The sequence below is a fragment of the Barbatula barbatula genome (genome assembly GCF_947034865.1).
Source record: "Barbatula barbatula genome assembly, chromosome: 20".
Lineage (NCBI taxonomy): Eukaryota > Metazoa > Chordata > Actinopteri > Cypriniformes > Nemacheilidae > Barbatula > Barbatula barbatula.
The window spans coordinates 12,399,781-12,412,916 of record NC_136783.1 but is presented as its reverse complement, the minus strand read 5'-3'; the positions used below and the strand labels follow the sequence as shown (position 1 = coordinate 12,412,916).

At 38.5% G+C, this 13,136-nt stretch overlaps 1 protein-coding gene across 2 annotated transcripts in view; it reads right to left on the bottom strand.

Annotated features, from left to right (window-relative positions):
• cdh4 (cadherin 4, type 1, R-cadherin (retinal)) overlaps nt 1–13,136 on the bottom strand; it is a 188,584-nt gene that overhangs the window by 84,657 nt on the left and 90,791 nt on the right. The window contains exon 1 of one of the 2 annotated variants that reach the window (XM_079483051.1): nt 467–700. The exons of the other annotated variant lie outside the window; for it this stretch is intronic. Within the exon in view, the coding sequence (XP_079339177.1) occupies nt 467–491 (25 nt within the window). The 5' untranslated portion in view covers nt 492–700. Of the gene's footprint in view, nt 1–466; nt 701–13,136 lie in introns of those variants that run through there. 2 annotated transcript variants of the gene reach the window in all.

Below are 13,136 nucleotides of genomic sequence, written 5' to 3'. Positions count from 1 at the left end.
AATTATTTCTCACCTGTTACAAAAACCCCATTGACCTTTATCTTTCAGTCTGTAAACAGCTTCAGGCAACCTATATTAATGAACGTGTGTGTGATTTCCTCACGAGAGCAAAAAGAAGTGATTTTGGTGTTTGATTATAATTGTTCATGTCATTTACATCCGACTATCATTCTTAAGGGGGAAATTTGTACTGACAGTGATCTAAAGTGACAAAACTTCCAAAGTCATTTTCAATGAGAGTTGACATGAGTGACCTTTGGTCACGCAACAAAGTTGAACAGATTTAAACTTGATGTAAATGAACAACGTGATGGCTGCACTGTCCGATACGGTTGGAAACAACAATTGAGCACGAACTACACTTTTACCACCATTAATATATTCTCTATCAGTCTGAATGAGGCTTTACAGTTTGACCATATGATGTTGAAGCGTCCAATAGTCACCTCATATTTCATTTACTCACCAAAGGCAATGATTTTTGCTTGCATTTGATGCTGACGGAATGGGGTGTCTGAGATACAAATGTTGTCTCCATTTCCTCTAGCTTTTTATTGTTCTCTCTCAAACAGCTCTCGAGGGCAGCCTTTTACATTCTGCCCTCAAACTATCAGGTCCTGCGATGCCAAGGGGCAATTAATCAGTAGCTCTTTGCACTCTGTCCACAAAGCAAAGAGCTAAAACATTTAAGCGAGTTCACAACTATGAACTAGCCGATGCCCTTTTAAAGCCCCACAGGCACAATGGCCTGAAGTATGACAACTATTGCATGACTAGTTTTGTGCTTCCTCCTGGCACATTCTGTACTGTTCACCTCTGGGCAGTTCTGCATTTGATAAAAAAACAGCCATCCTCAGCTCTCCACCTTCCCTGCTGCCATGTGGCGATATTTTTTTGCATGCGTGGAGTGTAATTAGTTTTTGGAGGTGTGTGCAATCTCACTTTGAAAGCAGTGAAAATAAAACCTCAACAAAATGCATACAGCAACCCAGTGAGGGTCGCGGCACCAACATAAACCAGATAACTATAAAAAAATTAGAGCATTACTTTATAAAGTAATTATTATTACAAACTCGATTAAATGCTTGCAGAATGCACATATTAAAATACCCCACTGCGTAAAAAACTAACCAAACCCGCACACATATAGAGGAATTCTATTTTCTCTACTACCATAAGGTGTTTATAAGCAATAAAGTTATATAGTGGTAGCTGAATCTATCTTAAGGCAAGGTATTACTAGATGGCCATGTAGGGCACATCACAGTATCTATCTCAGATATAGTTTTAAATACATGATAATATTCTTGAAATGCAGTTTTAAAGCTGAATTGTGCATTTAGAGGTGGTTGCATCATTGCATCCGATGGGAGCAATGATGATTCTTTGTAGGGGTCTTGTGTGCTTTGACTCGACCCTGCCTTAAGGACACGCATACGTTTTCACAGACTTAGCGCCAATCCTCTCCGAGAAGGAAGAATTTTGACACTGCAGATCTTTCTCACCTTATCTCACAATTGAAAACCCGTTGTGCTTTTAGAAGGATGTGGTTTAAGCCCCGGGAAAGTAGACAGGACGATAGCTAAATAAGCTGAAGAAGCCCCGAGAAGCAGAAACAATTAAAAGAGCAGGAAACGAAGATCAGTTGAAGATGTCAGAGTGATTAATACACCTCATCAGCATGAAAGAAAGGTTGGTGTTTCTTACAAAAGCATCAGTCACATTGATGTTCAATTGCTGATCGAATCGCTTCTTTTGAATTGGTTCTTTTTAATGAAGTGGCTGGACCCGTTCACCGATTCGAGCGAATCAAATTCGAGTTATCGGGCGAAATCGGCTGAACTTATTGAATTGCCTGGATGCATTAAAGAGTTAACCACTGATAAATCAATCACGCTCAGTCAGGTTGAACTCCATATGATCCAAAACCTGTGAATGATACTCGTTGTTCCCTTACGATTTAAAAGCAAATTCACAGGATTTGTCTGCAAAGAGAGTGTAAATTTTGCTTAGTTATATAAATAAATGATAAATGATGCTGTTAATGGTTACTGTAAAAGAGCACGTTGGTACTATTGGTGCAGTAATGCAACTTGTTAAGCCTTTTTTTACTAACTTAAAGAGCGATTTAAAACGGTTCATAAATACAAAATGCAATTAGAGTTGCTATAACAAATGGAGCTGGAAAACAATTTACACTAATTACAACAAATGATTTGATTTATACAACACAAATAAAACCATAGTGTCAAACAGCACTATTTAACTAAATAACCATTAAACGCGAGAAAACAGGTGGACACATGGGGACACATCTGGCAACACTTTTGAGAGACAACACAAATGAAACGCAATTATTTAAGCTGAATAGTCAAACTGTTTGAACGAATTGTACTCGCAGGCTAATGAATGCATTAAGGCCCGGTTTCATAGACAAGGCTTAGCCAAAGCCAGGACGATGCCTTAAATTAGGATGTTTAAGTGACTTTTATTAAAATGCCTCAGATAAAAGCATTACTGGTGTGCATCTTGAGACAAACAGTGGCAATTACATATATAAAGAATCTTAATTGTTATTTAATTAACTTAAATAATACTTTACTAAACTTTCATTTTAGTCTGGGACTAGTCCTAAACCTTGTCTGTGAAACCGGGCATAAATGTTGAAGCCAGTTTTAAAATGTGTACAGCATCTCTGGATATAAAACAAACTAGTTTCCGAAATGAACATGTACAGTCTCAATATCAGACAACGGGTAATTTTTGTGAAACTTGTGTCTCTCCGGGCTTTGTCCCGACATGTTTTTAAAGAAGCACACACATCAGCCTTGAGGGTTTCCTGGGCATTCACTTAAGTGCAACGCAAGGACACTATAGAAGCTTGAGGCCGGTGTTGATCACCTCTCCAGGGGTGCGGGATTACAGGTAAACAACCGAAAGTAGAAACATGCCCAGCCAGCCAATTCACCTCAGAATCCTGTTTGGATTCATGGAATTTGTGGAGTGTTTAAGAGTTTGATATATATACACACAGACACCACACTCATCCCTATTGAGCATGTAAGTGCACTGGATGATTACTCAGAAGACAAAAGCCAGAGAAAATGGAGGGCTGAGATGTTTGTGTTCACTGATTCACAGTTCCCTTGTTGTGCTGAATAGTCTTAGGCATACTGAATATTTTCCCAGAAGGCTCATTTGATAAATAATAAAACACACGGCATGGTTCTGTCAGGACGGACTGACTGAAGTTTTGGATGTAAGCTTTTAATTTGCGTTTTCCTCTGCTTTTCTTTATCGCTCGTGAACACTTGATATTCTTTGCTTTTTCTCTACTTACTTTCTTTCTTTCTTTTTTTCTTTCTTTTTGAGGCCAGTAATCCCAACTCTCTAAATGGAACAGCAGTTTTAATTTGCTGCTATCGTTTCTTTCAGATGATGTTGCATAACCGCTCTCATTTTCCTGCTTTTATAGCACAACCATACAAATAAATGTTGCAGATTGAAAAACATTTAAATAAGATATCCCCATATATATACAGTATAACCGATAAAAGCACAATGCTCACAAACAAAGTCTCCAGGTAATTTCCTCAGATTTATAAAGTAACACCCATTTATGTCTCCAAAATTTGTCAAGTCTGCACCAGAAACGCCACAGTTTTTCTTTTTGCTCACGGTAGGATTTGTTATGTCCAGATGATTAAATCTCCCATCTGTCCCCGCTGTCACGAATTTAGCGGCTCTGAACAGAAAGCTGCCACACCTTTATAATTCATCTGTGCAATTAAAAAGACAACTCGACGATGCTGACAGACAAATGTGACCATGTTAAAAAAATGGAAAGATTGATGAATGGTTATGCCTGTTGATAGAGTCTCGATATGCCATCCTTAACGTTTGACGTCTGTGAATTGTCACTCAAAAGTGCTTCTTTACAGCTACATATGATTATTTATAATGTTCTTATCCATCGTGTTCGTGTCATTTCAGAAATGACTTCTGCCATGATTCATAGATGATAATATACAGAAATAGCTTGTGCAAATAAAATGTCAATTATTGCCCTGCTTTTAGCGAGAGTGCCATCTTAACTGTGTCAGGCAAATCATGGTAAGTTTCTTATAATTAGCCAGATCGGCACAGAAAGACATGTTTATGAACGAATGAATGAAAGGACACTCTTTCCTTTTCATGATTTGAAATGAATGTTATTCATGACATCAGCTCAAGACTCTAGTATGACATGGATTGGATGGTTATGTCAGATAATTATGCTGTTTATCTATTTATCTACCCATTAAGCACTATCTACCATTTAATCCGGCCAATTTCTGATCCAGTCATTCGTCAGAGATGGAAAAATGAAGTGCGAAACGGTTTAATTATGTTGTCTCGCATTTTCAAAATATACAGTCTAGCACCTTAAAAAGAGATAGAGGGAATCGATAGCTCCCTCAACAGTACCGCTCTACACTCAACGGTCAATGACGCACCTTTTAAAACTAAATCCATATTTGTCTCCTGGAGGTACTCTTTGAAGCAGCCCGTTCCAGAAATATCTGTTTATTTGAACATTAATTCATCTGCAACTGTCTTTTCCAACAGCTTTTAGCTGCTTTCGATCTTTACCAAAATGATAAATGAACAAAAAAACTACAAACAGCAATGAAACAACAAGCATAAGACTACATTTGAACTCCAAAATGATGTTTTCTCAGATTTTGTAGGACATCCCAAAGTGCAACCTGATGGAGGCGATGGGTGACAATGCAGCCGACCTATATGGAGTTTACACCTTCGCTCTGTCTGTTAAAACAAACTGGGTGGCAGAGACACAGGAAGCTCACATAAAGTTATAAGACAGGAGCTTTGACCTTCCCATGTCTAATTTTCACATACACACATGTAAATGCACTTACTCACAGCCGGGCGGCTCTCTCTGCAGGTTACTGTCAATGCAATCTCCTCTTTTGCCATTTAGTGGCAGGTGGCCGAACTCTTGGTCCACAGGGATGCTCATTGTTTTCTCAAAGAGCAAAGACACAATAGGTTTGACAGTCCTGACTATCTCTCGCTTCCCCCTGTGCAACGACAGCTACGAGTTTTTTCTTATCAGATTCTGATCTTACCATAGCACAAAACCCTTAAAGGTCAAACGCTCACGTCTTTGCACCCCAGTATGTTTGCCATCTTCTCTTTGTGATTTCCTGATTTCTTTTTTTTATCCATTGATCATAAAGTTGACCTTCTAAAAGGACACACTCACTACAGGCTTTCTGGATCTCCAGCCTTTGTCTTCCTGATTTGTTTTTTATCATGTTGTGCGGCAAATGAGTTAGAAAGAGAGTATGCGCAATGCACTACTGCGCTTCATTATTAACAGTTCAACTAACTTGAATCAATTCTCATTATGTTGGCCTCCCTGAATTCCTTTGTATGGCTTTGAAAGACTTTAACTACAAACATGTTAAAAGAATCTTGTTGATGTTACATAGCAGCAAACACTGCTCTAAGGCAAGGGGTATTGACTATTTCAGACTCTGGGACAAATCTTTCATCGTCGACACACCATCATATCCAAACCTGTATGACTTTCTAATGCAGAACACAAAAGAAGATATTTAGATCGGACCCCTCTCAGACATTTCTCAAAATATTTTTTTGATGTTTCACATTAAAAAGAGTCAAATATAGTGTTTGAACGACATGAGTGTGAATAAATGTTGACAGAATTTTTACTTTAAAACTATCCCTTTAAGAAAACATGATTTTTTTTTGTGGGCATATTTAAAATGATTTCAATAATTCCATGCTACATATTCTGCTACACGTTTTAATTTTCTCTTTTCATACAGGGCAGGGGAGCACACGCACAACATCTCACACACATTGGTGTATTGTGTGCATTTTGGAATTAATGTATTCCCTCACACATCAGCTCACCTCTCTCACTATCTCATCAGCTCCAGGGCCCTTTGGCAGGTCCTCCGAGCTGCCTGTTAATAAATAAACATCTGCAGCACGAAAAAGTTAAAGAAGGACGCGTATGACCTCTCTGTCAGTCTCGTCGTAACTTTTCTGTGTATTCAGCCATTGCAAAGCTGAAAAATCCATTAGACACGATTGCTGTGCTGGTGCCGCTGCCGAGAGAGCTAAGCAAAATCCGTTTTCTGGGAGACTGAAAAATGCTAAGGTTGTCAAGCTTGAAAAGAGCGACATAATACCTGACACAGTTAATGGCTTACACAACCACAGTTGAACCTTGCTATTTCCCACTAATTCACACTTAGATGCAGCATTACATTGGAAAGCCAACGATTTAAGTGTATAATTTTGATATCAACTTTATTAGCCTCTACTCCACCGTGGGGGGATATTAAAAATGAAGACTTACTTACAACGCCAGCCTGGCTCTTTTGACATCATACCATATCCATTTACTCTATAAGTCCAGCACTTATGGAAATTAATACATTTTCAGTCATCTTTAAGCATTCATATCAATCCATAAATAGCCTGCTAACATCCGGCACATTTTATTCACACAGCCTGGAAGCAGCACACATTAATGTCTGCAGAAAAATATATTCCCGGCCATTCAATGAGAATATATAGACAGGCTTTAATTTGCCTATGTAATCGAAGCAGTTACACGTGTCTATAACAGAAGAAGAGATGCACAAAAATGCAATCGTCTATTGGATTAGGATATCATCTGCTCTACATATGATTGAATTACATCACATGGAAGAATAGAAAGGTCACCTGCAACGTAAATGTGTCCCATTATAATAGACCCCATAAAGTAAACTGTCCCCAACAATGCGTCTTGTTTATAAAATAAAGTAAAAAAATAATAATTAAAAATATCAAAACATATATTTATCTGTATCAGTCAAATATAAACAACACATTCACATTAAGTTATTACACACTAACATTCTGCTGTTTCAATGGGATTTAATGTTGTTGGTTTATTTAGGCCAAAAATCCATGACGCAGTGATATGAGACTTGATATATATATATATATTATATTGCAATTCAACTCACAATTTTTGCTGCCAACTTGTGCAGCCCTTCGTGAAATCAATTAGACTTTGGTTTTCCAACATATGGAAAATACTATTTCTCATTTGCTTCCAACTCAGGTGGGAGGGAGAAACAGAAGGAGAGAAAGCGATGAACACACTTGGATATGATCCTGGTTGACAGCAGCATGTTTCTTTGATCTGTTTCTCACGTCTTACCGGCGCTGTGAAGAAAGATGGGCAGAAAAGATTGAACGATCACGGGTCACAGATATCTCAAAAGCCTTTCGCATGGTGGCCTTGAGAAAATGAATGATTCTCAAGGCGAAAATGTTAAACAGGAATTAGCGTAACATAAAGCAGGAGACCTTATGTACTGTACGTCATAAAAAAATGTTCTCACTAAAACTTCACAAAGAATCGCACATTTGAGTTTTCCTCTGAAAAGATCATCAACATTGAGAAATAATTTTACATATTATATAGTTAATGCAGTTAAGACTTCAAAAAGTTGAACTGTACAGTTGTTTAAGAAACTGTCTTTCTTCAGCAGGAAGCAAAAGAAAATATTTTGAAGAATGGTGGTAACCAAACAACATTGGCCGCTATTGATTCCCACTGTATGGACACACAACCACTGAGACATTTCTTAAATCTTCTTTTGCATTTCATTGACCAAAGAGTTTTTATTTTTGGATGAACTATCCCTTTAATATGACAATAATGTAACAATATCTTCAGCCCTTACATTCTTAGCGTGTATTTTGGTATTCATACTGACAAGAGAATCCAAATAGAATCAGTTTTTTTGTGTTTGTGAGGATGTGGATGGACAGACAGGGAAGCAGATAATGACAGCTGTCAAGGCCTTTAAGAAGACAAAAGAATAATGATTTTGAGTTTCAAACAGTGCAGAAGTTGGAAATGTTTTGCACAACGCAGACAAAGAAGCATCAAAGGCATGGTTTGTGGAACTCTATAATGTTATAAAATATAATGTTCCAATTCGTGCTTTTAAATTCTTCCCTGAGAAATATTCGCATGACAGACCGTTGATGTTTTATAAAGCCTGGAGTTTTAGAGTTATTATCCCCAGATTTTAAATAAAAGTAAGCCTAATTTCCAGAGTCTCACAAGCATGACAGACAACAAATCCAAGTAGACAACTGACAGATACACCGACACAGAGTTTACACTTTGAACACAAACTTTCAGTCCATTGTTTGTTTGGGAGTCTAACAAGTCACATATTTGTTTGACACACATATTTAGAACGTTTGTAAGATGAAGTCATGCTTATGTGATTAGTAAAAGTCACTATCAACCAAATATTTTCAAAAAAATATATTTTTGAGATTGTGGCTTCTAGGTCTGTCAGTCCCCTAACTGAGCAGGTTTATAAAAAACAGCAAATGCATTTTTCTCCAAGTTCGCCTGCTCGCATATACAGTTGAGCAGGCAGGTTTATTCACACTGAAGACTGAAACAATGTCACAGACAGTGAGAGTGGTCGATATCTTGTCTCCTTAATGTTGCTGAAATAAACCTCATAGTCGACAAGTGAGACCGCTAGCAAAGGGGCTGGCTGTCAAAACCTCCGCAAAACCCATCGACAAAACAGACCTCGAGCAGCTTCGAACGGCGATGCACTGTTCCTACTGAATGTCAGTGCGCAACTAACATTTTTCAGGGCTCCCAACCTCTTACCATACTCACCCCTGCTTTACTTTCAGCGAAAAGCCATATAAAAAACACGGCTTTTATCACTGTCAACAAGCAAATGCTTAGTAAGTTGTTTATGCACCACATGTCTCTGGTGCTGTGAGAGCTATCCAGCCGAGCTTAAGCTATAAAACAGCCTGTCTCCCTCACCACCTCTGGGCTGTTTTCTCTTCATGAAGAAACAGCTCGCAGATAACGTGGAGATAGTCGACTATCTGTTGCCTCAGATTAAGTTGGAGAACGGCGAAATAAAGCCACTGCAAACTTGGAACGTCTTCCTCAAATCTGACAGGAGGATGGTTTACGCAAGCATGAAATATGTGTCATACACACGGACGCACACACGGACACCTGTCACTTGGTTGAAGATACGGCCAGACTGGAGGGGAGGGTGCCTAAGCCACCTCACGTGGGATTGGACTTCTGTCGCCAGCCAAAAAACCTCCTCCAGTGCGACTTTATAAACCCAGCTAGCTTGTATTCTAACAACGCCGTTCCTTTTAGCGACATGTCGGCAGGTACAAAGAAGACCAGACGCAGCAAGACAGACACGCCAATGGAGTCTTGTAAGGTTACCAAAACACAAACAGTAGACACAGTTTATCCGTGGCTTACAGTGGTTATGTGGCCTTTCGTTGTGATCTCATAGTTTCTTCAATGATGTCATCACCGCTCTACAAAGTCTATGCGAAATCAGAGTTATGAGCTACAGCATGTGTGAGAATAAAGATCAGACATGAGAAAGAATTAAAGAGATGATAAGTGGAAAAAATACAGGGTTACTTTGATAATGGCTGAAGCTAAGAGAACTCAACTTTTAACATTGACGGAGCTAGAGGCTAAGATGTGAGAAAAAATGTAACGGAGAGGAATTGAGAGAGAGGTTTGATAAATGAAAATGGGAACAAAGCAGCGGCGGGGGAAATAGTACATAGGCCTAGATAAGATATGAGGCGGACGGAGAGGAAATGTGTGGAGCGACAACACACTCCACCTCTCTATACGACAGACAGGTTATAGATTATATGGATATTAATTTAAGCCACCAGCTGAAACCTAACCAAAAACATTTTTTACAATGCAATACTGTACATTCAATAAGTCAGAGTACTAGGCATCATCTCCTGAAGGTGTAGAAGATACATGTCCACGTTATTGACTTTTCCTGGCATTGTAAAATGGTCCAAACTCTAATCCCCCATATGAGCAGGATTTCATTTTGTATTAAACAGGCAGTGTAAATAATCTAGTGTATTATGGTCACTGTTGTCACGGCTAACATTGCAGTGTTATGCGAGGGCTGATGTGTGTGCACAATTTATGCAGGGGACAAGCTAGCCAGAGATATAAACTGTGCAATCAAACAGATCTGCGAGTATTTATTCAAGAGCATGGAGTGAATGTGTGTGGGATTGCTCTGGGCATGTGAGGGTACAAAGAAAATCTGTCACCTCTCGGTATCAACAAAGAGGTGCAAAATCACTTTCCCAAACGTTCAACCTTTGTTGCACTTTTAAACCCACCTCAACACAACCCGCTACATTCAGGAAATGTCTAAAGATGCACTTTCACTTGACTTACAATGTGATACGAATTTGTATCACTTTTTCCTGGCCATCCAGGGCTGGGTTTCCCGAAACCTTCGTTCATAAGAATATAGCGCTTCCACTCCTAAGGTACAATTTAAGAATGGCATAGTATTAAGATGGTTTCGACAAAACCAAGCCCAGATTATTTTTAACATTGTGTATTAAAAGAACTTCCAGGGTTGGGAAACTATTTCCATTATTAAAAACATTCCATTCCATTTATTTTCATGATATGTTGTTTCCTTTATCTTTCTTGAATATGCTCTTTTGCCAATATACTGTATAAATAAAGAACTGGTTCTTTTAAAGGGGTGGTGCAACGGTGTGTCATACGTTCTTTAGAATGTTTAACGTGTTGTCCTCTTATGCTTAACATGGTCAACTTGTCAAAAAACGAGTTGGACGTATTACATAGTATTTCAGTAATCGATACAACCCCCCAGTGTTCGTACAAGTTTCATAAAGATTTTTTCGAACTTGAAAAATCGTTACGTAACAACTTTTCTTAGTCCCTTATTGGACAATTCTCCTGGAAAAGCATGCGGCACGCCCACACATCAACCATGGAAAGCGGGAGAATGAGCATGCGCACAAGTCACTTTCACCTGTGTGAAGGGGAGAGAGAGAGAGAGAGAGCACTATGTTCGCGAAGTTCAGCTGTGTTGTTTGGATTTGGAGATCGTTTGAAACTGATAGATGGAGCGGCGATCCCAGACCTAAAAGATGCCGGACATGAACCGCATGCGGTAAGTGAGTTTACTTCCTCTAGATAGTCAAGTTCGATCGTCTTCTCGCCGCCGATCCGAGGACCTCGCTAAACCATCCGATCGGTAGTAGGGACGGGCGGTGTGTACAAAGGGCAGGGAATTAATTGACGCGGGCTCGTGAACTGTGCCTGATGGGAATTCCTCGTTCGTATGAAACAGTTGCAATCCCTGGTCCCGAGCGAGGTTCAGCGGGTAGGCACATGCGGACCTGCCTATTGTGTAAGTACTATTCTGTAAATACTCAAGGTTAACATGAGATATAAAGAAACTGTCTGAGATATGGCCACTTTAAAATTTAAATATTTAAAAAGTAGTTCATCCAAAAATCAAGTTATCAATTACTCACCATCTTGTCATTTTAATCATGTATGGCTTTCTTTCTTCTGCAGAACACAAAAGGAGATATTTTGAAGAATGTTGATAACCGAACCGGCTGTGCTCATTGACTTGCACTAGTTTTGTGTCCATACAGTAGAAATGAATGAGTACTGTCGTTCTTTGGTTACCAACATTCTTCAAAATATCTTCTTTTATACAGGTTTGAAATGACAAGAGGGTGAGTAAATGATGACAGAATTTTAATTTTCGAGTGAGCACGTTACATCAAGAAATGCTCGTCATCTTAATTGATTAAGAGATAAATAACAAATGACTTATTTTAGTGAGGTTGCGGTGGTAGATAAACTATGGCATCAAAATTATACTTTTCAGGAGCTAAAAAGAGAAAAGTAGAGAAAGAGAGTAAGCTCAAAATAAAGGTATGTTCTGCTTTACATTGTTTACTGCATAAACTAATTTGAAATAAATCAGAACAATGTCCATCACCCTCTTATATGTAACCCACAAGAAAAAATACTAAAGTAATTTTCTATAGTAAACTGTGGTACAATTCTATAGAATTTACTCCTTTTCTTAACTTATCTTTATTTAAATCTGTTTATATACAGTTGTTGCACTATAACAGCTTTGTTTAGTATGTTCCACTTAAAAACCACACTTCTACACGGACATTAATAAATTGTCATTTTTGTGTTTTATGTTCCACTTATAAAAAACCCTTCTGCATGTAAATATATAAATTGCCATTTTTGTGTGTTTTATTTTCACTTTTCAAATTGTGGTGCTATGACAATTTTTACACTAGTGGGCCCATATTTGCAGTCTTGCCTAGGGCCCCATGACCCCATGAGCAGGCCCTGATTATATGTACACAGCATAATATTTGTGGTATTTTATAAAAATAAATTACTTATGCTGTAACATGTCACTTTGGATGAAAGTGCTTCCCTAAAGAATTCATTTAAATGTGTAAAATGTGGCTTTTTCCAATAAGTTTTCCTTATTGCACGTGGAAGAGCAAAAAGTCAAGTATAAGACAACAGAGAAACAAATGCCCTAGCAGAAAGCTCTGGATGTATTATACAATCAATGAGTGGGTATAGGAATATGCATGACCATATTTTTCCATTAAATTTAAATGCTGGCCCCCAAAGCGCTTTGAATGACAGCTTCCATATGGGAGTTGCCATTATGAATTACAGTGATTATCTGCACCCGGTAAAAGCAGCACGGGAAAAAATAATAACAGTAATAAAAAATGCTCTAAAACTGGAGACAGAGCCCATATTGATGAAAGGAAAAGGGCGCAGACCATAGAGAATGCTCAACTAATGCATACAAATGTCAACATATTTTTTTGTCTCACATGCTTTCTATCTTCAATATAACCTTTTAAAAAATGTAACAATATGACCTTAGAAGAAGAGAAAAGGAGCCGAATGTAATGTCTGGACTGTAATGATGCGGCTCCTGTTTGCATTCTTGTCACCTGGGATGGAATGAGATACAACCTATGTAATCTACTGACAAATACAATTTCTCTGCAACATCAGCGTCTGCTCACAGGTCCGAGTTATTAATGGGAGAAGTGTGCCAACTCGACTGTGACATGACGGCAAAAAAGAAATAGCGGCAAAATTAACAATGAGGAGTCAAACAAAATACGAGAAAGCATGCTCTCTGAGT